Source organism: Megalops cyprinoides, chromosome 18, assembly GCF_013368585.1.
Source record: "Megalops cyprinoides isolate fMegCyp1 chromosome 18, fMegCyp1.pri, whole genome shotgun sequence".
NCBI classification, from domain to species: Eukaryota; Metazoa; Chordata; class Actinopteri; order Elopiformes; family Megalopidae; genus Megalops; species Megalops cyprinoides.
The window spans coordinates 10,175,323-10,202,410 of NC_050600.1; the positions used below are offsets into that span (position 1 = coordinate 10,175,323).

Genomic DNA, 27,088 nt, shown 5'->3' on the forward strand with positions numbered 1-27,088 from the left:
CAGCAGTGGTGTCCTGCAGCAATCCAAGCGTTATCATCAAGTGTCTGTCAATTTCACTTCATAGCGAGGGCCCTCACTTTATTTCTTTGAAACACTCCATTGCTCTCCTGCATGTTGTCTCTCTTTGAGGGCAGTGTGTCCTGTTTAAACAGTGCTTTATAAAGTTTAAAATCCAGGGGGCATAAACAAATGTATTCACTTGCAGACACGGCTTGAAGAAAAAAAAAAAAAAAAGAGCGAGGAGGGGCGGGGTGGGGGGGGGAGGGAGCAGCGCTTGCAGCCGGCAAACGGTCCCCCCAGGGCATGTTTGGAAAAGAGCAAGTTAACATCTTCTGGTTGTTGCTTGGCTAGCTTTCTTCAGCCTGTCCCTGAAGTGTAAAGCTGCTGATTCTCAATGAGCCAAGGATTAGAGGCGCAGTACTTTGTAATCACGCCCACCTGAGCCGAGGCATGTGCTGCATTATCCACATCATATTGGAGACACTGCCTCTCTGCCAAGTCCACTGCCTCTCTGCCCGCTCCAAGAGGGAAAAAAGGGACTCCAAGGGAGAGCTGTGGATTGGCTTTGCTCGTGTGTGTGTGTGTGTGTGTGTGCATGCGTGTTTGTGTGTGTGTGTGTGTGTGTGTGTGTGTGTGTGTGTGTGCGCATGTGTATGTGTGTGCGTGTGCGTGCGTATGCGTGTGTGTGTGTGTGTGCGTGCGTGCGCGTGTGTTTGTGTGTGTGTGCGTGTGCGCATGTGTGTGCGTGTGTCTGTTATCCAGACTGCCTCTGCCTGGTGAATACCTTGGCTAATTATAAAAGCTTTCACTTCTATCACAGAGGGCACACTGTTCTTTCTACTTAAATGGGAGTAGAAAGCTGAAACAGGAGTGTCAACTGACTTGCCACTATTTAGTTAGGGTCAAATATGTGCCCCCTTGTCCCTTGTCCGGCATCCATTTCAGTATGGTCAGTGGCACATGCACCGGGATGGCCACATTTGTGACATATTTTCACCTTTAACAGGCTGAGTGTCTTTGATCAGGGATGACTGAATGCATAATTTCTCACAAGTGAGGAATGTGTCTTTTTGTGTGTGCATATGTATGTGTGTGTGTGTGTGTGTGTGTGTGCTCGCAAGCATGTGTGTGCGTGCATATGTGCATGTGTGTGAGTGCATGTGTGTACTAGGGCGTGAGTGTATATTTTGGGTGGGGGAGACAGAGAGAAAGCTTGCAGGGAAGGCACTGATTCCGGTAATTTCTCTGAGCGCAGACACTCACACATCCTCTAGCTGTGCTTTGAGCGGTCATGCTTTGCAAAAAAAAAAAAAAAAAATCAGATTGCCATTCACCACATGTAAACACCACAATCTGTAGTAGTGTCTGTGCTCCTGTATGGGATATTTTTAGTCCAGGGCTAATCTGCTTTAAGAGCCTTTCAGGACTGCTTCTTTTAACCTGGCCGGACAGGCTAAGCCAATAAGCTCTGCCGTCTGATGGTTTCCCTCCTATGAGAAAACAGTGGACAAGGCATTCCTGCTTTTAGTTTCTAGTGGGCGGGAATTAAAATAGTGAAATCTAAGAATCCTTTGTCCTTGTGCAATGAGTGTAAGTCTCATCTGCGTGCTGATTTAAATTCATGGGTCCAGTGAGGAGATATGAAGTTCTGTCATTTGAATGTGATCCACATCTTCCTTCCCTGGTGAAAGATATTGATCAGGGATGTGCAGACACCACTACACTGTAAGCGACTCACTGTCTTTTTCAGAATCATGAGTAAATCAATCTTATGAGTTCCCACCATGTGCCGTACTTTAGAGCATTCAAGATTTTTTTTATCTAATTGCTTTTTTTCCTTTTGATTGCAAGGTCCTTTTTGAATACTGCTTTCATATCTCATCTAAATGACAGAAGGTAATTTAGCAATAGTGCATCTATTTGTATCAGTCTACTTTTTTGTCTTGAATTATTAATGGGAACCTTTCCATTACTTTGTCATGAGCTGGTTGTTTATCTTCTCTTATTTTTTAACTTCTCAACTTACAGACGCACCTCCACATGACCAAGTAGGTGGCTGATTCAAACAATGATAAGGCAGTTACTCCTTCACATAATGCACTACTAATATGCTTATTAAACTGTGTATTAAAGTATGTGCTTAAAATAAATGTCCTAATCACAACAAAATAAACACAAATAACAGCTTTTTTCCAGGTCTGTATGCAATACCACATCAGTCTGCTTGTGCGAACATCTATAGCCTTGGGTCATTGATTGCATTACATTTGAAGTATTAATGTTATTTGCAGCTGAAGTGCACATATGTTACAGAACATGAAGATTTTGATGAATGGTAAACCTTATTATCACAGCTTTTTTAAAAATAAGTGTGTCTTCACTTCGGATATTAAGCAGGCAATAACAAGACATTTTGTTCAAAGCTGACTCCAGGACTGACTCCACAATCACATCCCATCAGAATGCTAAACACAAATATATATATATATATATATATATATATATGGGTTACTCATACAAAGAAATTCAGTGTGTTTCACCACAAAACCTGTTATTAAACTGCCTAGCATATTCCCTCTTAGAATGGGTAAACTAATTGAAATGGATAGAGCAATGTAATGGAATGATTGTTTAATGATTATTCATTGTGTTGCTTACAAAAGGCTTTATTGACATCTGGGTGGAGAAAAAAAGGACAATATCACAAGCTAAAAGTAAGCAGAGGTGAGAAATCTAAACTGTGAGCCCTCTGATACAACATAGCCTTTCTGTGTATCGTTATTCATGTATGCGTGCGTTTTGATTTTTCCAAAAGCAATTTCTTCCCTTGATTTATAATCCTCTGTTCTTTGTTTAGTTCTGAGGAGGAGTACTCCACCGCACTGTTCTATTGATCTATTCATTCCTGGCTTCTGAAAAATACAAATATCTGTGGTCCTGCACAAACGGGCTGGCCTTTTTTTTGTATTTACTGCTTGGAATGAGTGCTGCAGTCTGAAAAAAAATGCAATTAGAAGGTCTATGAAATCTACTCGAGTAATCCTCTTTACAAAGTCAAGGCCTCAACGAGTCTACCTTCAGCAGCATCCTTCCCTGAACGAAAAATGTCAAGCTAGAAGGTAATGCGTTTATTTAGTAATCAGCAAATAGCTTTTATGTAGTCTGTAAGTGCTGAGGTCTGGATGCTGATAAGATCATTTGCTTTCAGGTGTTTTCTCCATATTGTACTCAGCATTGAGTGTAAATTGAATAGCGTGACCTTTTGATACTGAATCAAATTTACTGCATTTCCAAAGATTCTGTGGTTTCAATTACCATAAATTTTTGATATTGGGTCCATAACCCCACAGACCGGTTCCTGCATAACAATGTGTTATCACTTTTGTTCCGTTAAGTGATATCTTCTTCTGCTCTCTCTCTCTGTGCTGGCATCCTCCCCTGCTGAAATGGATGGGACAAATGAAAAGCTCTAAGACCAGATGAACCCTGTAGAGTCTGAAAGGTCAGGGGGGGCAAGAGGTTAAACAGGTGTCTCACCAGGAAGGAATCTTTTGGCTAACATGTCTTTCGCAGGCACATGCAAAACCCTAAAAATAGCATTTTCCTCCTCCTCCTCCATTTTGCTGTGTTTAAAAGTTAGCACTCAGAGGAACATGCGCGCAGATGAAACATGACATCACCAAGTAAACAAAATGAAAATCAAAGCTACGTTTCCATCTGTACAAATTGACCATCCTCTGCACTTTAATTCTTTCAAAGGGATGCTTACTACTGCAGATTTATTGCTGCCTGCTTAAGCAAATAGCTATTTGCATGGCATTTAAAATCTCCCATTTTGAGTGCTGCATTTTCCCCACATCTACTGTGTTATTGTTGATAGCTGTGTGTTATGGGCGTGCCTTAACTTTCTTACTTCCCTTCTGCTGGAATTGTGTGCCATTTTGACTCTTCACCTCATTTTGCCCGAGCGAAAAACAACAACGAGAAAAGAGACCCAAACAATGCAATATTTTATAAGTATTAAATGAGCCCCCAGCCATCTGTCATCTACAAAACCCGTACCAAACCAATATTCAGCATACTCAGGAGGAGCATTTCTGCTCCTCTCATTATTTCAGCACTTTGGAGAAGTGTCCCCTGGGTTTTGCACTTTGGTTGTTGCTCGTGACTAATTCTCCCGACAAACTCCAGTCACTTGAGATCTCCAGTTGTCGTCAGCTAAGGTGGGCGGACAATTTTTGGCCTTGAGGCGGCCGGGCCTTCTGTTCCCCTTTCCCTCTTTACTCGCTGGAGGAGCGCGGAAATGCTGTTTTGCCAAATTGCCTTTTAATCAGTCTCAATTCTCTGGGTTGCACCAAGCTGGCCGTTTCAATTTTCCCAAGACCTCAAGCCTACCAATCAAATACTTTCACAGCGCTGTGTGCATTTCCTTTGCCTGTGCAACAGCTGCAGGCTCTTTAAGGCTCTTACATATTTTTGTAATGCAGTCAAGGTATAACCCTCCTGGTACCTGACTTGGGTTGGAGAATTATATTCATAACTTGTATGGGCTAACAGTCTCATGCACCTACAGGTATTTGCATCAGCAGATTTACTGTGGATGAGCTGGGATTTATTTTTGTCTGGTTAGATCAAATGCCTTGTTGTGTTTGTCAGAGCTGATCAGATCAAGGTGGCAGTCAGGACCGCATTGAACTGTACACAGGCCTTTGAGGCCAGCTGTAGAACAGGCACTGCGGACTGCTTTCAGAACTGGAGCTGGAGTGGCACACTTGTCCCTAAGTAAAACGGCTTTCACCACATAGCTCTGGTACTTCCAGTGTTCCATGGTTTCATCTTGTCCTCGAAGAGATCAGCAGACTGTTAAACACTTTCCGTCACTGCTTTATCTGTTTCCCATGCAGCTGGTGTCTAACATGAAAACACAACACTTAGTGTTATGTTTAGAGGTGCCTGAAAAGGGCTACATCCATGCGTCCCAAACCATAGAAACTAAGGCTGCGGAGCTGCCTTTGTGCCATACTCGGCCAGCCTTCTCCAGATGTTCGCAGATCAGTTGTGAAGTTCGCCTTTCGCTTCGACTGGAAGAGGCGTCCCGTGACATGTCCTGTTGTGGCATTAGTCAGCCGGGGTGAAATTGCCTGAAATCAGCAACTCGCATCACCAAAGGCGCTGGCATTTAAGTAGACTGTGGAGGTCTCCTTCTGTCTGCCTTTATCTGCGGCCAGCAAGCCGGGCTGAGAAGATCCACAGTGTCACTGCAAGAGCCTGGTGGATCGCTGTATAGCTGCAGTGCTCCAGGAGTGAGTCGCCACGCGTGTGTGGGTGCCATGGATTTGGAAATCGTTTTTTTGTCGCTTGTTGTTCTCATTGTTCGGCGGGGGTGCTGGAGTCCATGGGGGGGGGGGGGGGGGGGTGGCGAAGTTAATCCAAGAAGTAACAAGCGGCTCGAAGTGAATTCGAGCGATTGTGTTTTTTTTTTTTTCTTAAGTGTCTGTCCGTCCCGGCTGTGGGAAGTGGGGAAACGGGCATTTGAATAATCAGAAATGCTCCCAAGTCTCCTGTCTGGACAGGAAAATGAGAATGGCCTCTTGCTCCGGAGGCTAGTCCATTATTAGTCCGGTTGAGTGCCGGCTGGTCTTGACAGTTTTGTATTTCACTTAATAATGTATGGCACAACTGACAGTGCCGCCACACGTATGCCTCTCTAAGAAGCTTAACATAATTATTGATTGGCCCGCTTTAAGGTTCAGAGTGTCGTGATTTCCCCGCTTTGTGTTGGCGTTAAATGACCATCCGCTTCATGCGCCGTGTGATTTGTCTCTCCTGTTTATTCTGCACCCCCCACCCCCCCCCCCCCCCACCATATGTTGCTCCTGTGTGACCATTCAGTGTGTCAGCAAAGCTAACATTTTGTCGCCGGTGACTTTGATTTATTTCCTCTGAAATCTGGGGCCCGGGTAATAATACAGAATGACATTATTTGTTTATCAAATCTAATGTGTTTTCTCCATAGAGTTCAGCTGTGGCGACGCACGCCCCTAATTCAGATGCCGCTGTGATTAGGAAACCTGCCCACTCAGTTAACCTCGTCCCAGGGAATGCTTTGAAATCTGAAAATGAAACACTGCAATTAAATTGTCAAGACAGGAATTTAACCCAAGCGGTGCTCTGGTCAATTTATTAAGGTTTTTTTCTGCTTGAGCAGGCCGGTTAATTTTGTAGTTGGGACAGGATATATCTATATAGTGTACACTGCCAGTTGGGGTTAGATTTTTTTTTCCTGAAAAAAAGCTTTTTTTTAAAGATTCAGTTAGGTTCAGTGTCTTTTTTTATGATTCACAGATAGAGGTTTTTGCAGTACAGCTCCATACACGTAACTCAAAGTCTGTGTTTATTACTGTGATACTTTGAAAGATTTTGCTGCCATAAGCTTATTTGTATATACTTGAAATCAGATCACTGGTGACTTTTCCACAAAAAAACTGTTAGCAGCAGGTTTAAATTTGCAATTTGCCTGGGAGTTCAAAAGTATACATATTAAAAAAACAATCCCATTATCTGTGACATGAATAATATCTAAAGAACACAATGGCAGTGCAGAACTCCATAAAATAGTTAAAGCAAGGACAATTTCAAAGACAAGCTGTCTGATAACAAAAGGGTCCACCTGATAATGAATGACTGGTGTGCGCTTTCTTTCTCCAGAGGGGCAGGCTGGGAAGAGGAAAAGGAATGAGGCGCTCTCAGTTGCCAGTATGTTTTATGGCTAATTGAACCATTTTGAGTAAAACAGCATGAATGGCACCCTTTAGAATTGAATTAGGTTAATATATTGTGATCTCACAATTAGCCCTGGATTGTTAAGATCTCTTTAATTCTGTGAGGTCCATTAACTGTTTTGGGGGGGCAGGGCTCAAGGAGACCATTTTTCTTTCTCTTTCCTCTGAGCAGCTGTTACCTGAATCAGAAAAGCACACTTCACCATTGGAGGCGGCCCCCGTGACGCTGCCCCTTTAGACACATATCTTATCAGCTAATTTCAGTGCTGAAGCTCGTTCGGGTTTGCAGGAGAGGGCTGTGTTTTTGGCTTAGAGATGAAGTTAATGGTGTGGTGTGAGTAGGTCTTCGGATGGTGGAGTCATTAGCGTTGAGGTTGAGGGCAGCTTTTCTGTGTGTGACATTGCGACTGCAGTCCCACAACACCTGCAGCGTCCACCAGGCCAGCAACCAGGTGGCCGGGACCGGGAGCAATCCCGGTACCAGAACTCCTCTGTGGCTTTAAGGACACTGACGTGTGGGGACAGTCAGGGTACAGCCTCTCCCTTCAAGATCCTCAGGAGTTTGAGCAGGATATTAAATGCGCTCCTCGCGGCTGCACATTACCCTAATGAAACTCTATCTCTGCACCAACACTCTGCCTCTGCCCGCGGACAGACCCGCAAAATATCTGGTCCTCTTCCCAGTCCCAAGGTCGGGCGCGCGCGCGCGAGGAAGATGCGTACCTTTTTCCGTTTGACCTTTGAGCGCGGCTTAGCCCAAAGGCTGTCGCAGTTTGCCATCAAAACCGCTCTTCGTTTACTGTAACGGGATGGGGGTTGTCAGCCTTAACAGGTTAAAAAAAAAAAGAGGAGAGGAATGAAAACACAGTCCAAAGTCTTTGAAAGTTGTTTAAGTGTAAACTCGGCAGATGGTTGGCCATTAAAGGAGTGTTTAAAGCATTTTTTTAATGTCCAAGCATGGAAAATCTGTGTCATTTTCAGCAAAGGCTCTTGGTGTTTCTTCATTTACCAGCCTTGCCAGTGATTGAGGTTAGTGAAAATGTGATGAGGGAAAATGGATAGCTGCAAGGGTTTGAGCAGCAGTCATTTGGGTCTGTCAGTATTTTAACAGCACGTCTTGCAGGCTGTTCTACGTCATTGCAGTGCAGCCTCAGTCTGCATTTAGGTATTGCTCTGAAATAAGTTTCTCTCCATTATTTTTAAGTCATTAGTAAGGGAGCATGCAGCCAAATGAGAAATGTCATCTTAACAGAGGTCTAATTCACATTTTCCACATTGTCAGTGGCAAATCAAATGCTTATTATGATATCTGTAATAGGATCTGCCCAAAAAAAAAGCAACAACTGTTATCTTTGTATTTCAAAAGCAGTTCCCATGAAGGGGTATCTGTGGTGGTGTGTAATCGTGGGAAATTATGGACTGAATGGAAACAAATGGAAAGGGTAATTGTGGCACATGGGACACAAGCGTATCCAGTAGACTACCTCTCTCTGATGCGATGGTTCGTTTTAACACAATGATGGCCGCATGCTATGTGCTAGGCAACATGAATTCCATAGTGTGCATAAATGGATTTGTTCTCTTTGGGATTGCTTGGGGGCTTCCCAGGGCAATTTAGTGTTTATCATGTTCTGTCTTCAGTCCCAAGTGTTTTTGTGCTGGAACTTCCATTGCCTCCCACCATACCCCTTTTCCTTCCAAACAGATATGCCTTAAACCACATCCTCCCTTAAACCACATCCTCCTGCTATTGTGGAACAGCAATGTAGCACAGTGGTAAGGAGCAGGACTTGTATCCGAAAGGTTGCCGGTTCGATTCCCCACTGAGGCACTGCTGTTGTACCCTTAGGAAAGGTGCTTAACCCAGAATTGCTGTGGTAGATATCCAGCTGTGTAAATGGGTAACGTAAAAATTTCACTCTGGATAAGAGAGTCTGTTAAATGCCAATAATGTAATGTAAGATGCGTTGTGAGGGAAACGTGGCCGATATGCATGAGTGGCTAGAAAGGAAATAAATTAAAGGCTTTATCAAACGTGGTAATATCTTCCTACACTTTTATCGTCAGTGCCTTCTGATACTTAAAACATCACATTCATTCAGAATTAGTGTGCCGTAATTCTCCTTATCTGAGGATTTCTCACAAACATCTTGTCGTCAAGCTGATCACTCCGTTCTGAAGGGAGAGTTTGGGACTGAAGCAACTTCTACTCTATTGTTTCCTTCCCTCCCCTTTCCCCCTTGATACTTGCTGTGTGTCAGGCCTGTTAATGGATTTCTTGGGGGAGATATTATTTTGGTCCAGTAAGCCGCATGCTTAATATATGAGTGACAGATCTGACTCATGCAGAGAGAGAAAATAATAATAAAAAAATAAGAAGAAAAGAACAGCACTGCAGATATTTGCTGAGAAGAAAAAAAAGAGAATAATTCGGTATTAACAATAAAGCACGTTATCAAGCAAGAGGAAAAAAAAGTCCCAACTCCTCTAAACTGTCCTATTTTTGCTTCTTTTTCATTTCCCCCTCCTAAGAAGATAGATGATGAAAATGAGGCCAACTTGCTGGCAGTGCTCACAGAGACCCTGGACAGCATCCCGGTGGACGAGGACGGATTGCCTTCGTTTGAGGCCCTGGCAGATGGGGACGTGACCAATGCCAGCGACCAGAGCTGTCCCTCCACGCCTGACGGCTCCCCCCCCACCCCAGAAGCAGAGGAGCCGTCTCTAGTAAGATCCCCACCACCGCCGCCACCCCCTGCATGATCCGTGGTCCCCTCCCACGGCCGTGGGTGCACCAGATAGCTCAGCCATAGCACTTACTGACCAAAAATGGCTGCAGAAGGCGGGCCCCACCGTGATTAAACTTCAGTCCCTGCATCTTCGTGAGTGGATCGAAGCCACGGAGATGAAAGGGAATATGGAGGTGAATTGGTATTCATTTCACCACACAGGATGTACATGCAGCGACGGTTTGGGGATAAAGATACGTGAAACTATGATAAATGCCCGAAATCAAGATTCACTGTAACCATTAGTAGATATCTCTTTTCATGGGGGTGCTCTTTAATCATCCTCGAAACAATGCAGGTTGCAGATACTGAAGAACAGCACATCTGCATTCTGTATAGAGTGCACTCATTCACAGATCAGCTCTGCTCCTCTGAAACCACTCAGTCCTGCTTCTGCTCTGTGTGCAGTGGCTTGAACTGGAGAGATAATCTGACTTGTTTCCACAGTCACTGTTTGTACTCCATGCAGGCCCCATATAATGGAACCCAACACACACGTCCGCATCTGATTGTGTTTTGTGCTGAAACATTACTCGGCCCATGCGGACATTGTCACACCTGTTGTGGCGACACGGGCTCCTTGTCAGATTCTCTCGTCCTCAGAGAAGATGAACAGATTGTAGATTTCAGTCCGCATGGGTGCTGTTTGACTGTGCGTGTGTGTGTGTGTGTGTGTGTTTTCTTCCTGAAGACAAACCTAATTACCCAACACCCCCGGCGGCACATAGACAAAAGCCAATCAGCCGCTCCCCGTGATGGTTTAATTAAGTGTGGTTGAAGACATTTAGAGGAACATGCACGCCCCGTCCTCCCATATAAACCCTCTCTTTCCTTTGTCTTTGTCTTTGCAGCTAAAGAAGCTCCTGCTGGCTCCCGCTAACTCACAGCTCAGCTATAATCAATACACAGGTGGCAAGGCGCAAAACCATGCAGCCAGCAACCACCGAATCCGACCAACACCTGCTGTCATCAAGGTAGCGCCCCATTGTAGTGTTATGTTAAAAGCTGCATTTCTGGACCTCCATGTTTGTTTACTCTATTTTTTGGTCACACTCTCAAAGTATGTTAAACTTCTCATGTATATTAAACACGTCTCATGGTCTCCACCAGTTGTCTCCAGTTGAACCAAAACCGTAAATGAATGTAACTGCAGTCCCCAAATGGCACAGATATATAATAGAGATATTCTGTATCCGTGTCATTCTCAAGCCTTGTGCAAAAATACACATAGTGCAACAGTTAATATGTAAAGGTTTTGCTTCCTTGGTGTTAGAGGAAGAATTTAATTACCGCTAGGTCAAAGTGTATTATATCCTTTCACCATTACAGTAGAAATATGTAATAGGAAATTGAGTGAAAGACATAAGAAAAAGCTGTTAATTGAATTGAAAATCCCTCCTTCGTGTTGCTTGTAATTTCATTTTTTGTACAGAGCTTAAGATTGAGCACATTATGGTGATGCAGGTTTAGTCCTTTTCTGAAACTGAAAATCTGCTATGCAATACGGATGGAATAGATTCAATTGCATTTTAGTCCACAAAAATCAAAAATATCAAGAAGACGAATGGGTGGATGCCTTTTTTTAAATGACGTTCTTTCATCGGTTTCTGGAGGGAGCCGTTCCTCTGACTCAGCTGTGAGTGTGTTTTGCTGATTTTAGAAGCACCTGATTTAGAAAGGTGGTTGAGCGTGACTTTTGTTTGCAGACAGAGAACCCCTGGAACAGCAAGCCGAGGGGAGCCTGTCTGCAGCAGAGCCGGCCAGTGAGGCGCCCCTGCACAGAGCTGCTCAAGTACCTCACGGCCGACAACGACGCGCTTCACACCAAAGCCGGCGAGCCGAAAAGCACCCGGGGCGGCGGAGGCAGCAGCAGAGACAAAAGCGGAAGCGCTTGCTCTTCCTCATCCTCGTCCTCGCCGTCCTCGTCCTCCACCTCCTCCTTCTCCTCCCTGTCCTCCGCCTCCTCCTCATCCTCCTCTTCGTCCTCCTCCAAGAAGAAGCCGTCGTCCCCGCTGTGCCAGCCTCAGCAGCAGCCGCCGCAGCGAGGTGAGAGCTGGACTGCCGGCGGGTGGTGTGTGGCCGGTGTGGGTGCTGGGAAGTGGAGAGGTTGCGATCGCGGGGTTGGCACTGAGGGACAGTCTGAACCCACAGCACCTGCTCCTATCCCCCCAGCCCGTAGGAACAGCCGCGGCAATGCCCGCCTCAAACTGGAGCGCAGGCCGTCCAGTGAAGAAGGAAGGCCGCCAGGTCAGCAGCCTGCCCTGGATGCGGGGCACCTGGCAGCCGCTAGGTTCATTAGGTACATGCATTCTTATTCTCTCCCTCCCAGAGTGATGGGTCAGTCAGGCAGCTGTGGGCGTTGCCGTGAGGAGGAGGGCGGCGCTTCGGCTAGCGAGCGCTCGGGCGAGGCCAGGCACATGTGTAGGCACATCGCAGTGACTACCCAGCAAAGACAGGAACCAGGGCACCCGTTACTTAGCCAGCTGCTGTTGTCCAAGCAGAAGCCTGCCGGGCACCAGGGTCACCTGCACCCACCTGTTTTCCCTCAGGCCAGCAGGGGCGCTCCCCAAGAAACCACTCCCGGCCTCCTCAGAGGAGATGGGCCTCCCAGGAGGACCGGTGGGAGAATTAGCAGAGATACGTGCACTGCAGGTCTCTGGTGCAACAGACAGGCCCAGCAGCCTGGTCTGGAGCTCTTGGCTCCTGAAGCAGACGCAGGCCGCAGGGTTACTGAGCCATGCGTGGGGCTGGAGTGGGGATGGGCAGAGGGCCGCGTGGAGCAGGCCGGCTGTGTCGGGGACGATGTCCACAATGATGTCATGGGCAGCCCCATGTCGTGCGCGCAGGGACCCCCAAGCCCCCTCTTCCCAGACTCTGTAGTTCCAGTAGGAGACCTCAACCTCTCCATCACACAAGAGCAGCACCTACACAGACAGGCACTCTGCAGCTACCCCGACGACCAGGTCCTCCCACTGTTAGGTAATCTTCGCTGCATCCCCGCCCCTCTCTTTTTCTCCCTCTCCTGCTTTAACCGCTTCCCTAGTTTGACTCCATACTAACCCCTATGCTAATTTGAACTTAACAATCACTTTGAAGACAGTCAGCCAACTGCACCCTCTATTCCAGGAGACGGCAGCTTTCAAAACAGGCTGCAGGGAAGTGAGACACTTTCAATTCCCGCCGAGCGCTAGCTCAAGATTAAATTTAGTGGGGGTGGGAGGAGGCTGTTATGTCTCGATACATTAAGGCATTTTTAAGTCAGCCAATTTCTGGCTAGATCAAGCTGAATGTTTGTATATGGAGTTGCAGCCGAGCACTGCTATAATGACATAGTTGTTTAACTGAAAGGCATTCCTTAGCTGCAGTCAGAGATAATCAGAGCCTCAGGCAACTGCACAAGCTTCCTTGACTGCTCTTTCTTCCTCTGCTTTGGTTCTCTGCATGTAAAAATTGCTTTTAAAGTGCTATAGTCGGGTTTCACACGGCATAATATACAATGTTTGTGCTTTTTTCTGTTCGGTTGAGTTGGTTCGTCTTGACAAACATTGAATCAGAATGCATATGTCATTACTTCATCCTGCCTCAAACAGGGAATTGTCAACAAAAAAGGGGTCTAGTTAGAAGCTATTTTATAAAAAGGAAATGGAAAATATTCCAGCCATACGGGGGTTGAGTTTGTGACAACACTGCTTTCAATGACCTAATCTGAAATTGATATGTAGATGTGGAACTGAATTCTTCAGAGCTCAGTGTGATCTAGTTAAATAATTACCCATGCTCCTTTGTGTTCTACAGCCAAACCAACCACCTTGCCACTTCCTTTGACCCCAGAGTCTCCAAAGTAAGTGAGAGAGTTTTTCAACATTTTTAGACAACAAATCAAAAAGGAAACAAACCCTGACAAACAAGCAAAAAAGAAAAAAAAAAACCTGAGGCATTCTGTACTTTCATTTCCATTTGTAAAATCATTAAAAAGTATGGCTGTCTTTCCCCTCAAAAATCAAATGGCATTGTTTTTTGTTTTTCAGTGACCACAAGGGATCACCATTTGAGAACAAAACCATTGAACGCACATTGAGTGTGGAGCTATCTGGAACCCCAGGTAAACAAATGATGATTTTTGTTTTTTTTAGATAAATACAGTGCTTACAGAAACCCTGCTATTTTCTTTACCTGTGGAAGGTAGACGAAAAACTCGATTTTACCATGCGGCAGGGCGACCTGCTTTATAGGATTGAAAAATCAGGACTCTGTGAATAAACTGCTAAGGGTTAAAATGGCTGCTCCTGGCTTTCTCTTCAGTCTTAATAGTTTCATAAAAGATCAGGGTTCAAGGTGAAGGAACATTGGGTTCATTTTATGTGCCTCCATATTGATTAGGCTCCTTCCCCCCTGGCTCATAGGGAACTTCTTCGCTCCATTTAAGAGTTAATCTCTCTCTCCTATTGTCATGTCTGGATGGTAATGCTCTTTGACTGCAATGCTCACTTATCCGATACATCACAGACAAATTGATGTGGCCTTATTATTGTTTTAATTGGCTTTGCCACGTAATTCAGTTTGCTGATATTATCTTTGTCTTTGCAGACAATCTGATAATTTGATTAGAGACATGAAGGTAATTTCCAATGGTAAGGCTGATATTTATGTGAACAATGGCATTTTATAAATGAGGTCAGTGCAGAAGGGTGTGTTATTATTATAGTTATTATTATTTGTAGTCGTAGTAGTAGTAGCGGTATTGGTAGTACTGCAGTGCATTATATATTAATTAAACACATTGGTGAAAACAATAGGCAAAGGTAATTAAACTTAAATGAAGTGAGTGGCAGCTGATGCTATAAAACACTGAGCTTCAGCAGTTCTCTCTCTGCATGAATTATGTTGGTAATTATATCAGTATCCCACAAGCTGTGATTAATCATTCCGGGTCAATAAAAACAAAATGTCTGCCCTTTTACTCATAATGGCTTGTGGTGAATGGGCATTTCAGTATTCATTTACCACCCTGAAAGAGCCCTGGATGCATGCACACATTTTCTGTAATTCCTTCCCAAATCAGATGCCATGCCCTGAGGCTTCAGGCAGTGTTTGGTGGGTAATGTAGTTGAGTGGGCATAGTCATGGGCTTTGAGGCGGAGTTTGGATGCAGAAATCAGATGTTGAGGCTCTGTGATGACCCCTAATGTTTGATTTAACCTGAAACGTGTTCCTACTCAACTGTGGCCTTGTATCTGCATGTGTGTGTGTTTGCGCCTGTGTGTTGTGTGTGTGTGTTGATGGTGCGAGGAGGGGGGGTTAAGGACATCAGGGTCACCTAGTCCGTTACTTAGTTTCAAGTGTAATCAAAATCTGTTAATATTTCCTTATTTATACTGCCGGCTTTGGCCCCTTGCCAGAAACAAAATCCAACACATAAATACCTAGTAGTCCTTTTGCAGGAATAAGGCCAAATCCCCATTTTTATCCCTGATCTATCCATAGTTAATAAGGATATAGCCTGAACCTCACCCTCACCAAAATGTTATAGGATTATATCCTGGTAAAAGCCATTAGAGGGAGAACATGTGAAGATTGACTCGTTCAACTCTGGGATTAGTTTTTCCGGTGTCATGACTACCCTGTCTGAAACTTGGGAAAGAATGAAAGTCTGAGTTAATGATTCGTGAGGGAACCTGCTTGTGATTTTTTTCCATGAGAATTATGCCTATACACTTAATTTGAGATTAAATTGTTTTAATTGGTAACCTGGTGCATGAGGACTGGAGAGGGTGAAATTGCCCACAGAAACATTCACATGGAGCCAGGTTTTCTGTGGGGTTGTTTACTCATTAAACATAATGGTTTTAAATCAACACTTTAAATTCACTTCTTCCTCTGCAAAAAGAAAAAGACACATTCCTAAAAGGCCTTTCCAGCATGCCTTTCCAGGCTGTTTTTTTTCAGGGTATCTCTTTGTCATTGAGACAGAGAAAGGCCTATGATGACTATTTCAAATAAAGAGAAGCGATATTAATATCTAAACTTAAAGCACTTGGGGGGATACTGTTTTACAAAGACAGGCCTATATCTGTGGATTTTACTGTCTCCCTGGCTCACTCTTACCTGATTTATCTTGCATTTTGTGGCAAGAGATAGCACTCACCAAACAAGTGGTGCACGGCGCAGAATTATCATGCTTAAATACCAACAGTCACAATGCAGTCGGTGCAGGTTTTAACTCTGTTGGTGCCCCCACTGTCAAAATTGGCAGCGATACCTTCAAGAAACTTGGAACCCAAACAACAGACTACTTTCTGAAAGCTTTGCAGTTCATTCAGAGTAATGTGGCAGCATTGTACCGCTGTGCTAATAGATTGACTGTCTGCTGCCATGTCTTTAATGATGCTGTGATGAGGCCTGGGTCATCCTAACTATGGCTGTTTGCACAGCCTCTGTAGCTAGAGTGGGATCCACCCTTAAGTCAAACCTAATTAACAGTTGTGATATCCCTCGTACAATTTACAGCATGGGACAAACATGTTTGATTTGTTCACATGTGTGCATCCGGCATGGGCAGCTTTGAGTGAAAGGTGTACATTTATCTTAATTCTGATTTATTTTAGAGCCTTTAATAGCTCTCACTTTATGACCCTGTTTGCACTATTTGCACAGATGGTGTTTCAGTAGCAAAAAAGAAGTTACTTGGCGGAGCCCACCACCACCCCCCCGCCCCCACCTTCCTCCCCTTGCTTTTACAGCTCATTTCATCTGCGTAATCATAAATAAAGCAAAGCCCTGGCCCTGCTGAAATACTGTATGAGCCTTGCATCTGATTGTTTGCGTATCTGGGAGAGCGCAGTATCATGTACCAGAGAAGGCGTTACTCTCGTGTGTAAGAAGCACTCCTCTCGGACGCACAGAAACGCCACAGGAGCACACTGGTGCCCCCCCCCCTTTTCAATACCCCGGAAAACGTCCAGAAAATAGACCCACTACACCAGATGTGACGGCGCATTCTCACTAATGGCCACTGCTGGTTGCTGCTCACCAAAGGCCAGCACTCAAAGCGAGCGGTAAAAGAAAAGGACGAAACCCATTGAAAAGGTCCGAATTAAATTCCAGAGAGAATTTCAGTTGTTTTGTGTGAGTGCATTAACAGTGCCGTAAAGCGCTACCTCTCAGGCCTTCATGTATAATTGCCATCTGTCAGCACATAAATCTGTCAGGATGGGTGAGGCTCAGGGAAGAGGGAGATATGCAGGAAATCCATGAGGGAACAGCAGCAGGATTGCCCACTAGTCAGTATGTTTTCATTACAAGTTTAATATCACAGTATGTATAATGTAACAGTATCACAGATTAGCTTAGGCATAATAATGTATTCCCTGTCTCGGAGTGAAAAACTGTATGAGTGGAAAAAACATACATATATCCTCTGGATACTGGGTAAATGTTTCTTTTTATTCAAGTTTTTTGGCCGGTGTCCTGTGTATATTATCCTTTTGAAGGATCTGGCATTTTCAGTGATACCGGCATGACCGTGGACCTCGCTCTTTGTGTCAGTGGTTAATGCATGATTTTTCATGCATGGGGATTTGCCAAGGTTAGGAAGGGGCGTAGAAGCTCAGCCATGTACTACCACGCTATATTAAGTTACACAGAGCATTACATTAATCTGTCAAGATTGCAATAAAATACGGATCAGGATTAGGCGGAATGAAAGTGAATATTTTAATCAAGCCTGTGTGTCTACTGTCCGTAAACAGGCTGCAGGCGAATTATTATAATTCCATTCCGTTTTATTGCCCCTCAGGTCTGACACCACCTACCACGCCTCCTCACAAAGCCAGTCAAGAGAATCCTTTCAAAACATCGATCAAAACCAAGCTGTCCTCATGCACCTCCTCGGCCCTGGTGAAGAAGGCCCGCCTGGACGCCGCCCCTTCCTGCGCCCTGCCGGCGGGTCCCGTGAGGAAGGGCCCGGAGCAGACTGAGCTATACGCCCAGCTGAGCAAGGCGCCCCCGCTGCCTGCTGGGGGGAGGGAGGAGTGCAAGGGCAAGCGTGCCGCCCCGCGCGGCTTTGGCGACCATGACTATTGCCAGTTTGCAAGCACAAAGCGGGACCCTTCCCTGGGCCTCCCACTCGGCTGTCCGGGCGGCAGGCATACGGAATGCAGGGGCGCCGCCGCGCCCTCCTCGTCCGCCGTTTCTTCCTCCTCCTCTTCTTCCTCGTCTGTGGCGGAGCAGTTGCAGAGCTTTCCCTCTGCGGAGCTAGAGCTGTGTCTGGACAGGGAGGGCGGGCAGCAGGGTCAACCCCCGCAGGCCGACCGGCCCGACGACGGCGGCCACTCTGGCAGGAGGAAGCCGCTCCGCGATCAGGAGATCCGGGCGGAGCTCAACAAGCACTTTGGCAACCCCAAGCAAGCCATTTACAGTGAGGAGAAGCAGCCGGGCGCCCTGCTGCCCGAGGAGAGCGACTCCGGCGACGAGTACTACTGCAAGCTGCCGGGCTACGTGCACCCGGGCCTGCCCCTGGAGGGCGTCTTCGAGGACAGCGAGGACGAGCCCGAGCGCCTCCTGTACCCCTGGGAGGGGACCCACCTGGACCTGCTCTTCGAGGGCTCCCCGTCCTGCTCCCCATCCGGCTCCTCCCCTTCACGGAGCTCCGTGTCCCCGCCCACGTCCCTCTTCTCCTCTCAGCACTTCCGCTGGCCCCGGCCCGCCTCCCTGTCCCGCTCCCGGTCCCGTTCCCACTCCAGATCCGCATCCTACCGCCGGTGGCGGTCACACTCCCGGTCCCCCTACTCCCGCTCCCGCTCCAGGTCTCCGCTCAGCCGCTCGGCCTCACGGTAAGACCGCGTTCTTGCCACGTCGTTCGGGTGCAAACCGCACCGGAGTTAACTTAAAGGCCAGATGAAAGGCGGCTGGCTTAGTCTGGTCACAGCAGGAGTCAAGTCTTGCAAGTAGACATCTTTCTTAGCCAGCATGACTGGTGTCAGGGTGAATTTGGGAGCTAGACAGACGCGACACTTGTGTCTTTCCCCACTTCTTTGAACAGGTTTTGTATTTGTTGCGTGTGCAGAATGGGATGAGATGAATACATGTTTTTACCAATTCAAGCAAACAGGATGGCACAAAGAGTTACCCGTGATAACTCAATTGATGCATACCGTAGGGATGCCGACTGTGAGTTCTACCAATGAGCCCCTTCTCTTGCCTCCCCCATTGAGCATAACCTTGTATCTCTCATCACTCAGAATATTCCACCATGTGTGAACAGGCCTCCCTATGTTCGCCTCTGAAATGGGGAGAAGGTTAAGCAGCTGTAATGAAGTCTAATGAGCATGATTAGAAACCACAGAACCCAGGTGAAGAGATCAGAGAAGGCCCTGCGGCGGTCCCCGCCCATGGCTTCATTTGCTCCTCCAAATTAAGAATTGAATAGACGCTTCCCATTCATCTCACAGTTCCCCTGTATTTTCTAATGAATCAACAGCAACAGGAAACAATGCCCGGAGCTTCACACTATTCCACTTCCAGGGCTTTCATTACCTTGCATTGAAATTGGAGATTTATCTCTCTGTTTTTTTTTCCCTCTCCCTCCATTTCTCTACCCCCTGTATTTGATGGTGCAGGGTTTTAGCGGCAGCTGTTGTTTTGCTTATCAGCGCTCCCATCTGTCTGGGGAGATGAAAGGCAGACCAGAGAGTGCGCTGTCCTGGACACTCTCCTCTTTGAAGACAGTTACAGCATCACAGTGCACTGGAAGACAATATTTACACTGTCGCCTTTGATTGGAAAATAGAGAAAAAGGCTTTGGGGTGGGGGGCGGGAAAGGATGTGAAAATGGTAGTGGATTCAAGGGCAGCGAGGGAGACTGTTTTAAAAGGGTTCATTAAGCAGTCTCCCTGCTCAGCAGGCCTGACGTGGTCAGGCATGGGTCATGCATGGTCATGCACAGATACCTCTTTGTGGTTTCATACTTCTTTTGCACACGTGAATACCTCTGTCATCTGTTTTGGGGCATATATTTGATGTGTTATATAAGTCTGTGTCACGCCCATATCCAACACGGAGCCATAACAGTCTTGCTGTTCCAGTACTTTTTTTTACCTCTTCTAGTTTTTATGCAGATCTCAGTCATCACTCATTAAGTCAAAAGCCTTGTTTCTGGGAGAGTTTATTTAGCACCAAGAGGTTAATTAGAGCTGTGTTTGCAGACTCAATAGGAAGCAAAAAGTGAGGCGGTTCAAGGGCCTCTGTTTTTCCATCTCTGCCTTTTTTTTTTCTTGCAGTGCAGGTCAATGAACCAGAAACGTATCACACACCATCCACTGTTCAGCACTGTCTGCCCACACACTTTGACATCAGCTGCAGAAACCAATCACCAGTGTTTGAAATGGTGCTTCAGTGGAGAGACTGGAAGCCTTTACAAGATTTGAAATAAAACAGGAAAGTGAAAGGGAAACATTTTCACTACATCGCCGCTGTCTTTGAGGCCCTGGCAGCCGTATGCAGGAGAAACACATCCACCACAAATCTTAGCTCAGCCTGCCATTATTCTACACCTTGCCTACACCATGAATTCAATAATTAACTAACTGGACATAAAGAACTCACTGTAATGGAGTCAAACGCAAGGCCTCTGTGCCAAAATGCCCCATGCTCATACAACTTGGATTTCAGCTGCACGTACATGCTCTTTTACTGTATGTTTGGGGAAGAGTGAAATTGGTCTCCTAGCAACTTGTGAAGAATGCACCTGTGCAATTAAAGTAAAACCAGGAAGACATGCTGCAGATTAATATGTTCTTAGGTAGCTTTATGCAATGTGTCATTAAGTTGCATGAAAATCTGAATTCCAGAAGTCAAATCACTGATGGCAATAGGTGCACAGCATATAAAGAAAAGCAATTTTGAAATTTGAAACAGCTTTGTGTTTACATTTTCTCTAAATATGTTTCTCATGATGAATATGAAAGTGGTTGTTGTGACTAATACCAGTCAGTGGATAATGAGTGTGTATGCATGTGTGTTTTTCAGGTCTCCTCATTATACAGATTCTAGCACTTGCAAGGCCAGGGCTCTCAAAGGCCCACACACACAGTCCAGATCCCAGTCTAGATCCCCTTTCAGCCGCAGGCCAAGGTAAGCATCCACCCTCGGCTTGTTCATACCTGCGGCCCCAGAAAAGTATAGGTATTTCTGTAATACTATCTTTTCCCAATAACAAGTTTGAAACCTAGGCTATGAGTAGCACATGAGTCACCAAAACATGAGACTTCTGGTGTCAGAGCCCCAGGAGCTGTTGAGCTCCTCCGTATGCCTGCCCACCCACATTTTCCCATTCCGACGGCCATATTTTTCTCTGCTAGCCTGTTCTGCACAGCTGGCACTCTATCTCCAAAGTACCCAGTGCCCAGATATACAGTGCTGTACACAAATAGGGGGTCCTGGCAGGCCCTTTGAACGAAAAAACAAATCACTCAAGAGAACTGTGAAATGATGAGTCACATCATTTCAGATGACCAAAAAATCGCAAGTGCTTAATGACTACGGCTTTTGGAGGAAAGTTGCACTTTTTTTTCTGGCAAATGTCTAACTAAGCAGAAAGTAATGACATGTGAAGTTGTGCTGACAGTGCCAGCTGCCCTAGTCAGAACGCTCTCCCCGCCACCCCATCCTGTGGGAAACATAACCTTTGCGCTGAGAAAGAGGGCTTATTAATGTGTTTATTTGGCTCGGTTCAGATTTGAAAACGGGAGGAGGCCCCCTTGTGTTGGCTTTCTTCTCGGGTTTGTGCGTGGGTGTGGTGGGTAATGCGGAGACCTTGGGACGGTTTGTAATGCACTGTACCTCCGCAGGTACGACAGCTATGAGGAATACCAGCACGAGCGCCTCAAGAGAGAGGAGCACCAGCGAGACCACGAGAAGCGGGAGTACGAGAGGGCCGAGCAGAGGGAGAGGCAAAGGCAAAAAGCAATAGTGAGTGAGCAGGCATCATGATGCCGTCCGAGGGACTTTCAGCAGTCTTGCATTAGCGCAGCCCACAACGCTGTCTCTCACGCCGCACGTTATCTCTGCTGGGAGACAGCATGAGAGCGTGTGTGCTTTTCACTGACTGAATGCATGCAGAGTGAGGCACGTAAGCATACAGGCTAAACTTCCCTCTGTATCTCCCCATTGTGTATTTTTGGTCTGGTAGTATCTGCTGAGTAGATGGTGTTGGTTAATATTAATCTCACTGCTAGAGGAATGTTTAAGCTGGGTAACGCCATGTAAAGAAAATGTGTGCTTATCTGTCTCAGAATCTATTTATTGTGTAAAATGCGATGAACTGAGATGAATAGCAGCTCCCAGCACCCCTCCTCCCGGTTGCTGACAAAAAATTAGACGTTTCTAACGGAGACTCTTCACTGACAAATGCACATGTCAAATAATACACACATGACTTGGTAAGCATAAATTTCAGGCTAGACAATTATAGGCAGAAAGGGGAGACTGTCAGCTGAGGTTTTGAGAACAGGAAGCAGAAGTTTCATACAATGTGCCTGTCTTTTCCTTTCGTCCCCTACGTTGCAGAATCAATCTAACCATTATACCCAGCAACAAGACCACCAATTCTATAGCCATATTCATCTAAATAGCAGGACCAATGATCAGAATATTGGAATGTTCTGTATATATACAACAATATACATAATATTCTACATTTGTAACTTTTTTAAACTTTTCATATATTATTTAAGATACTTGTTCTCTCAGGGTACCCTTTACAATATGAGTGTATCTCAGTAGAGTTACACCCGTAAAGGCATTAATGAATAAATAATGTTAATGGTAGAAAATACCCTGGGGCTCGTTTTGTGTTAAATAATTAGCAAGCAATATTAAATTGTTCCCAAATATAATTGCAGCCAAATACAAAGCACATTGTTTCACGTTGCAGTGAAGTGTTTTCTGTTTATGACCTTTCTGACTGATCTGGAAGAAAAAAAAACAAGATTTTTCTCCCCTTTGGCATCTTCCCATGTGGTTGGTGGTGCCAACAGCCCATACTCTTGACACATGTTTTTTTTTGTCCTTTCTTTTGGTTCTTTTCTACAGGCTGTTGTTTGCAGCCGTATGACAAACAAATCAGGGCCTAACCCCTCCCGCCCTGAGGTTTACACAGTCATTTGAATTCAGACAGAACTATTAAGAATGGGGATGCAAGCTGAGGATGGGAGGGAATATTTCAGGGTGTTTTGAGGTATACCTTTGAATGCTTGTCAGCAGAATGGCTCTGAATGTCTCTACTGAAGAAGAACAAAGCAAGGTTTCCTTCTGTGAACCTCCTGGTGTGGAGTCAGGATGAGCAGCACTGTTGGGAGAGCAGGAAGGGCGTGAGCGTTGGAGGCAGATCCAGCTCTCTGACTCTTTCGTGAGATAAGGAGGAGTTTAAGACATCCCAGTAAATTGAAGAACAAAAGCGACGCCACACTTTTGTGTAGCCTGCCCCTCTCTGCCCGCTTTAAGTACGGCAGTGGTGAGGTGAATTGGGGAGTGCTGTGATTCCTCTGTAATTCCCTCCTCTTTGCTTTTTAATCACCAGGAGGAGAGACGGGTGGTGTATGTGGGGAGACTCCGGTGCAACAGCACCCGAACCGAGCTCAAACGACGCTTTGAAGTCTTTGGCGAAATTGAAGAGTGTGCAGTAAACCTGAGAGATGACGGGTAAGGCTCAGGTCGAGGCGAGGAGGAGCGAATACACCCCATGGTAAAAAACAAAGAAGTCAGATTTACAAGTTTACTGGTATCTCTCCACTCACTGCTAATTAGCCAGGGATGAAAGCTCTCATTCAGTTCTGTGTAACTGGCTGCATGTGAAAGACAGTATACAAAGGGTAGGCAGATCTTAGAAAGTGAAGTATTAACAGCACCGTTCATGCTGACAAAGTTTAATATTACTGTGTGCATGTATGATGTTTAGGCTTGAAGCTTTTCTCCTAGGTCCTGGGTGCAAGAATGGCCATTTAGAGCTAGGTGCATCTCAAAGGGGGGTCTGACGCACTCTTTTTTTCTATTTTTAACCAGGGACAATTTTGGCTTCATCACCTACCGCTACACTTGTGACGCCTTCGCTGCCCTTGAGAATGGACACACTTTGCGCAGGTCTGACGAGCCTCAATTTGAGCTGTGCTTTGGTGGGCGAAAGCAGTTCTCCAAATCAAATTACACTGACTTGGGTAAGAGCCTGTTTTTTTACTGTTTTTATTTCTTGGTGTATACAGTATATGGTAGAAGGTATTATAAGTGTGCCTTCATATTAAATCAGGAAGGCAGGTGTTCAGGTGATGCCTTCACAATAAAATAAAAGATCTGAAGGTCAAGTAGAGTTCAATAGGTTACCATTGTGGAGTTCAAGAGGTTACCATTGTGTTAAATCTGAGGAACAGATACTCTATGCCTGTTATTTATTCCGCATAGGAGTATCATTGGGACTGGAAATGAGCCATCCATTTCATGCCGTCTGTATTTTTGAACTCAATAAATATTCTATAAGTGCGGTACAGGAAGAGTATAGATGGGTTGCAAAAGTGCATCTATAGATGATTTGATACCGTATACTTGCATGTATATTTTATGTACGGGCTCCCAAATGGTTAAAGATGAAGAAGGTAAGGATGGAGGCCAAGGTCAAGTCCCATCAGCTTTTCCCTCCCAAGTGAGCCTCCATCTGTTGCCAGCTGTTGTGATGTTGAATAGAAGCAAGACCTCGCTGTGACACCTAGCAGTGTGTTACTGTCAGGGAAGGGGTGAAACACATCTGACAGCTAAGGTCTGATAGACTTATAATCAGCCTTTTTTTCCTTTTGAGTGAGCTCATTAGGAAGCGTGTGCTCAAGAAATAGTCCTGCAGATTCCTGTAGAATAAGATGTGTGCATATAAAGTGTACAGACCCATATTAATCTAGAAGAAAATGGGGCTTTCACACTAGACTGTCTACCTTTGCTTCACCAATAAAGGTGACAAGGAGGGATCAGGACCAGCAAGCTGTACATCAGTAGTCAGCATGTGTGATAAATAATTCAAGGCATTGACCACATTGAAGCTTTTCTCTACATTACTCCACTGATGGAAACCAAAAAAATGAGTTGCTTCTCCTACAATGGTCAAAGCAGTTCATTAAAAAGGGGTGGGCAGGGAAAATATAAATGCTCAGATGGCAGTGCTTTAATGTGCTAGAGACAGGCTTGCAAATGCTGTGAATTTCAGTTGGACTACAGAATTTGGAATGTTTTTAAAATGGATCTCAAAAACCATTCTGAACTTGACATTCATTTCTGCAAAATAGGAGGTCATTAATATATAGTGCAGAGATTTTTAGAAGGCAGTTTTAATGTCAGAATATCAGGCTACTCTAGGGAAACAAGAAACCTTACTTCAAATAAGGAGGGCATTGTAGTGCGTACTGTACACAATGTACAGGGTCAATGTTAAATGAAACATGACAGACATTGTGTTAATAATGAAAGGTAACTGTAATGTGAAACTAGAAAGGAAAGTTTGAGGACAAACTTGAAGTTGGCTTGAAAATGCCTAGCATGGTAGTAGCTAGTAGTTACAAGCTTTACTTGAAAGCTGGGCTGTATCTGTAGATCGGCTGCACATATTACAATATTCTGATTCTGAACGATTTTAGTCAATGTAAAATCATAAATATCTAAATATATGTTTTTTACACAAAAATAAGTATTACACAAATGCACAAGCAACGCAATTCCATGCTAGCTGAAGGTATTGCCAAGCTTCACAGTTGTAGCTGAAAAGCTGTAGGAGTTATGTACAGAAAATCTGTTCTTCTTCTCCTTCTGAAGAAGAAATAAGTAAACAGTAACGGTAAGTTGGCTTTTTCAAGCCAGCTTAATTAGTGAGCACACGTATAGACCTTAATTCAATCAGAAGAAAGCATACTCTTTTACTGAATTGGTGGGAGGACTTTGTGTGAAGTGTGGCTGTCCTTAACAGAACTGTCTGTTTTAGAACAAGGGGGAAAATAGTCACGTTCACGCCAGTGACTTGAATAATGTCATGCTGTGGTGGCTTCAGTTCCTCCTCTCAATCTCGCCGCCTCACTTTTTTTGTTTTCTAAGACACTGTCCATTAGTTCTTGGCGGTGTGCTGGGGCATATTTCATCCCTCAAGGTGCGCAGTGTGACACAATCCACCCCTTGGCCATTGTATTAGATCACAACTGGCATCTCCCGCCTGCCATGGTCACTGCCATTTCTCATGCTCTCTGAGTGTGCTGTTGTCTGTGTGGGGCCCATTTGTGAAGCTGTCTTCCAGGGGAGATAAGACACTGTTATTTATTATCATCTCGCAAATCAAAATATATGCTTCACATTTGCCAGTTTGTCATTTGTCCAGTATCAAAAGCTTTATTTCCTACCACACCTTTGAATTATGTAAAACGTGTGGAAGTGTTGTTCAGGAGCACTAAAATGAAAGGAAAACAAATAATAAAATTGGAGGGGGGTGTAAATCATTTTCTGTTTAAAAGCTAATTCTTCACTTTATGGTTGCCTTGTAAACATTTCATTCACCTTGATCCACTGGAGTGTCAAGAAGCTTTCATATAGTATTGAAATAAGACAAATGGTGGAACCTTACGTTCCTGCAAGTACTGAGGACATTCTGTCCAACCAAGGATTATCAAGTATTGACTGTCACAACATTGATGGTACCTGTAGCTGCTCTATCATAGCTACTTCTCACATTTTATTCCAGTGGTGAGTCTTGGCCCATTTTTGTCATACAGTTTCACACTCCAGAGTTCAGATTGATGTAGTGTGAGGTCATGACCACCGGGCTATGGGTTAGACTGCAAATGGGACACACTACAGCACTGTTGTACAACAGTAATTTTCACAATAAAGTAAGATACTGGCTCTAAGGGGTGTCAGAATTTGCAGGTTGCTTTTAGGAGCCATCAGGCACGCAGTTATATTCTTGCAGTTTAAATGTCCGAAAGTGTTGGGTCCCCATTTCTCTGCTGTAACACCAAATACAAAACTTAAGGAAGTGAATAGAACTGCTCATTCTGATATCTGGTGTTCGTGTGACTGCAGACTCCCATTCCGATGACTTTGATCCGGCCTCCACTAAAAGCAAGTACGACTCCATGGATTTCGACAGCTTGCTGCGGGAGGCCCAGTGCAGCCTGAGAAGGTAACCAGCGCCGCACCTGCCGTCTCCAGAGGGGTTCACTATACCTCACAGATGTTCCTTCGACTATGAGACTAACTACCAGAAGTTTTACACTCTACATATGAAAAAAAAAATATAATATATATAATAAAATATATATATATATATGAAAACAAAGTTTACATGAACAAAGCTGCTGAAAAGCTGAGGGGGAGACATTATGAATGGGGATTTTCTTCCCAACTGAGCACGTATATTTGTGCTTTACCATGTACTGTAAAAGAACAGAAACTAATGGATAATCCTCCATGTTTGACAACGCTAGCAGTTGTTTGACTGGT

At 45.0% G+C, this 27,088-nt stretch overlaps 1 protein-coding gene across 4 annotated transcripts in view; it reads left to right on the forward strand.

The window, feature by feature from the left end:
- ppargc1a (peroxisome proliferator-activated receptor gamma, coactivator 1 alpha) overlaps positions 1 to 26,845 on the forward strand; it is a 221,846-nt gene extending 195,001 nt beyond the window's left edge. For 2 of the 4 annotated variants that reach the window (XM_036551136.1, XM_036551139.1), the window contains exons 3-13: positions 9,315 to 9,509; positions 10,423 to 10,545; positions 11,278 to 11,617; positions 13,367 to 13,412; positions 13,600 to 13,673; positions 17,367 to 18,402; positions 20,597 to 20,701; positions 21,418 to 21,538; positions 23,148 to 23,269; positions 23,630 to 23,781; positions 26,669 to 26,845. In XM_036551136.1, the coding sequence (XP_036407029.1) occupies positions 9,315 to 9,509; positions 10,423 to 10,545; positions 11,278 to 11,617; positions 13,367 to 13,412; positions 13,600 to 13,673; positions 17,367 to 18,402; positions 20,597 to 20,701; positions 21,418 to 21,538; positions 23,148 to 23,269; positions 23,630 to 23,781; positions 26,669 to 26,772 (2,418 nt within the window). In that variant the 3' untranslated portion in view covers positions 26,773 to 26,845. The remainder of the gene's footprint in view (positions 1 to 9,314; positions 9,510 to 10,422; positions 10,546 to 11,277; positions 11,618 to 13,366; positions 13,413 to 13,599; positions 13,674 to 17,366; positions 18,403 to 20,596; positions 20,702 to 21,417; positions 21,539 to 23,147; positions 23,270 to 23,629; positions 23,782 to 26,668) is intronic. The other 2 variants (XM_036551137.1, XM_036551140.1) reach the window with 1 other exon arrangement.
- The last annotated feature ends 243 nt before the right edge of the window (positions 26,846 to 27,088 follow it).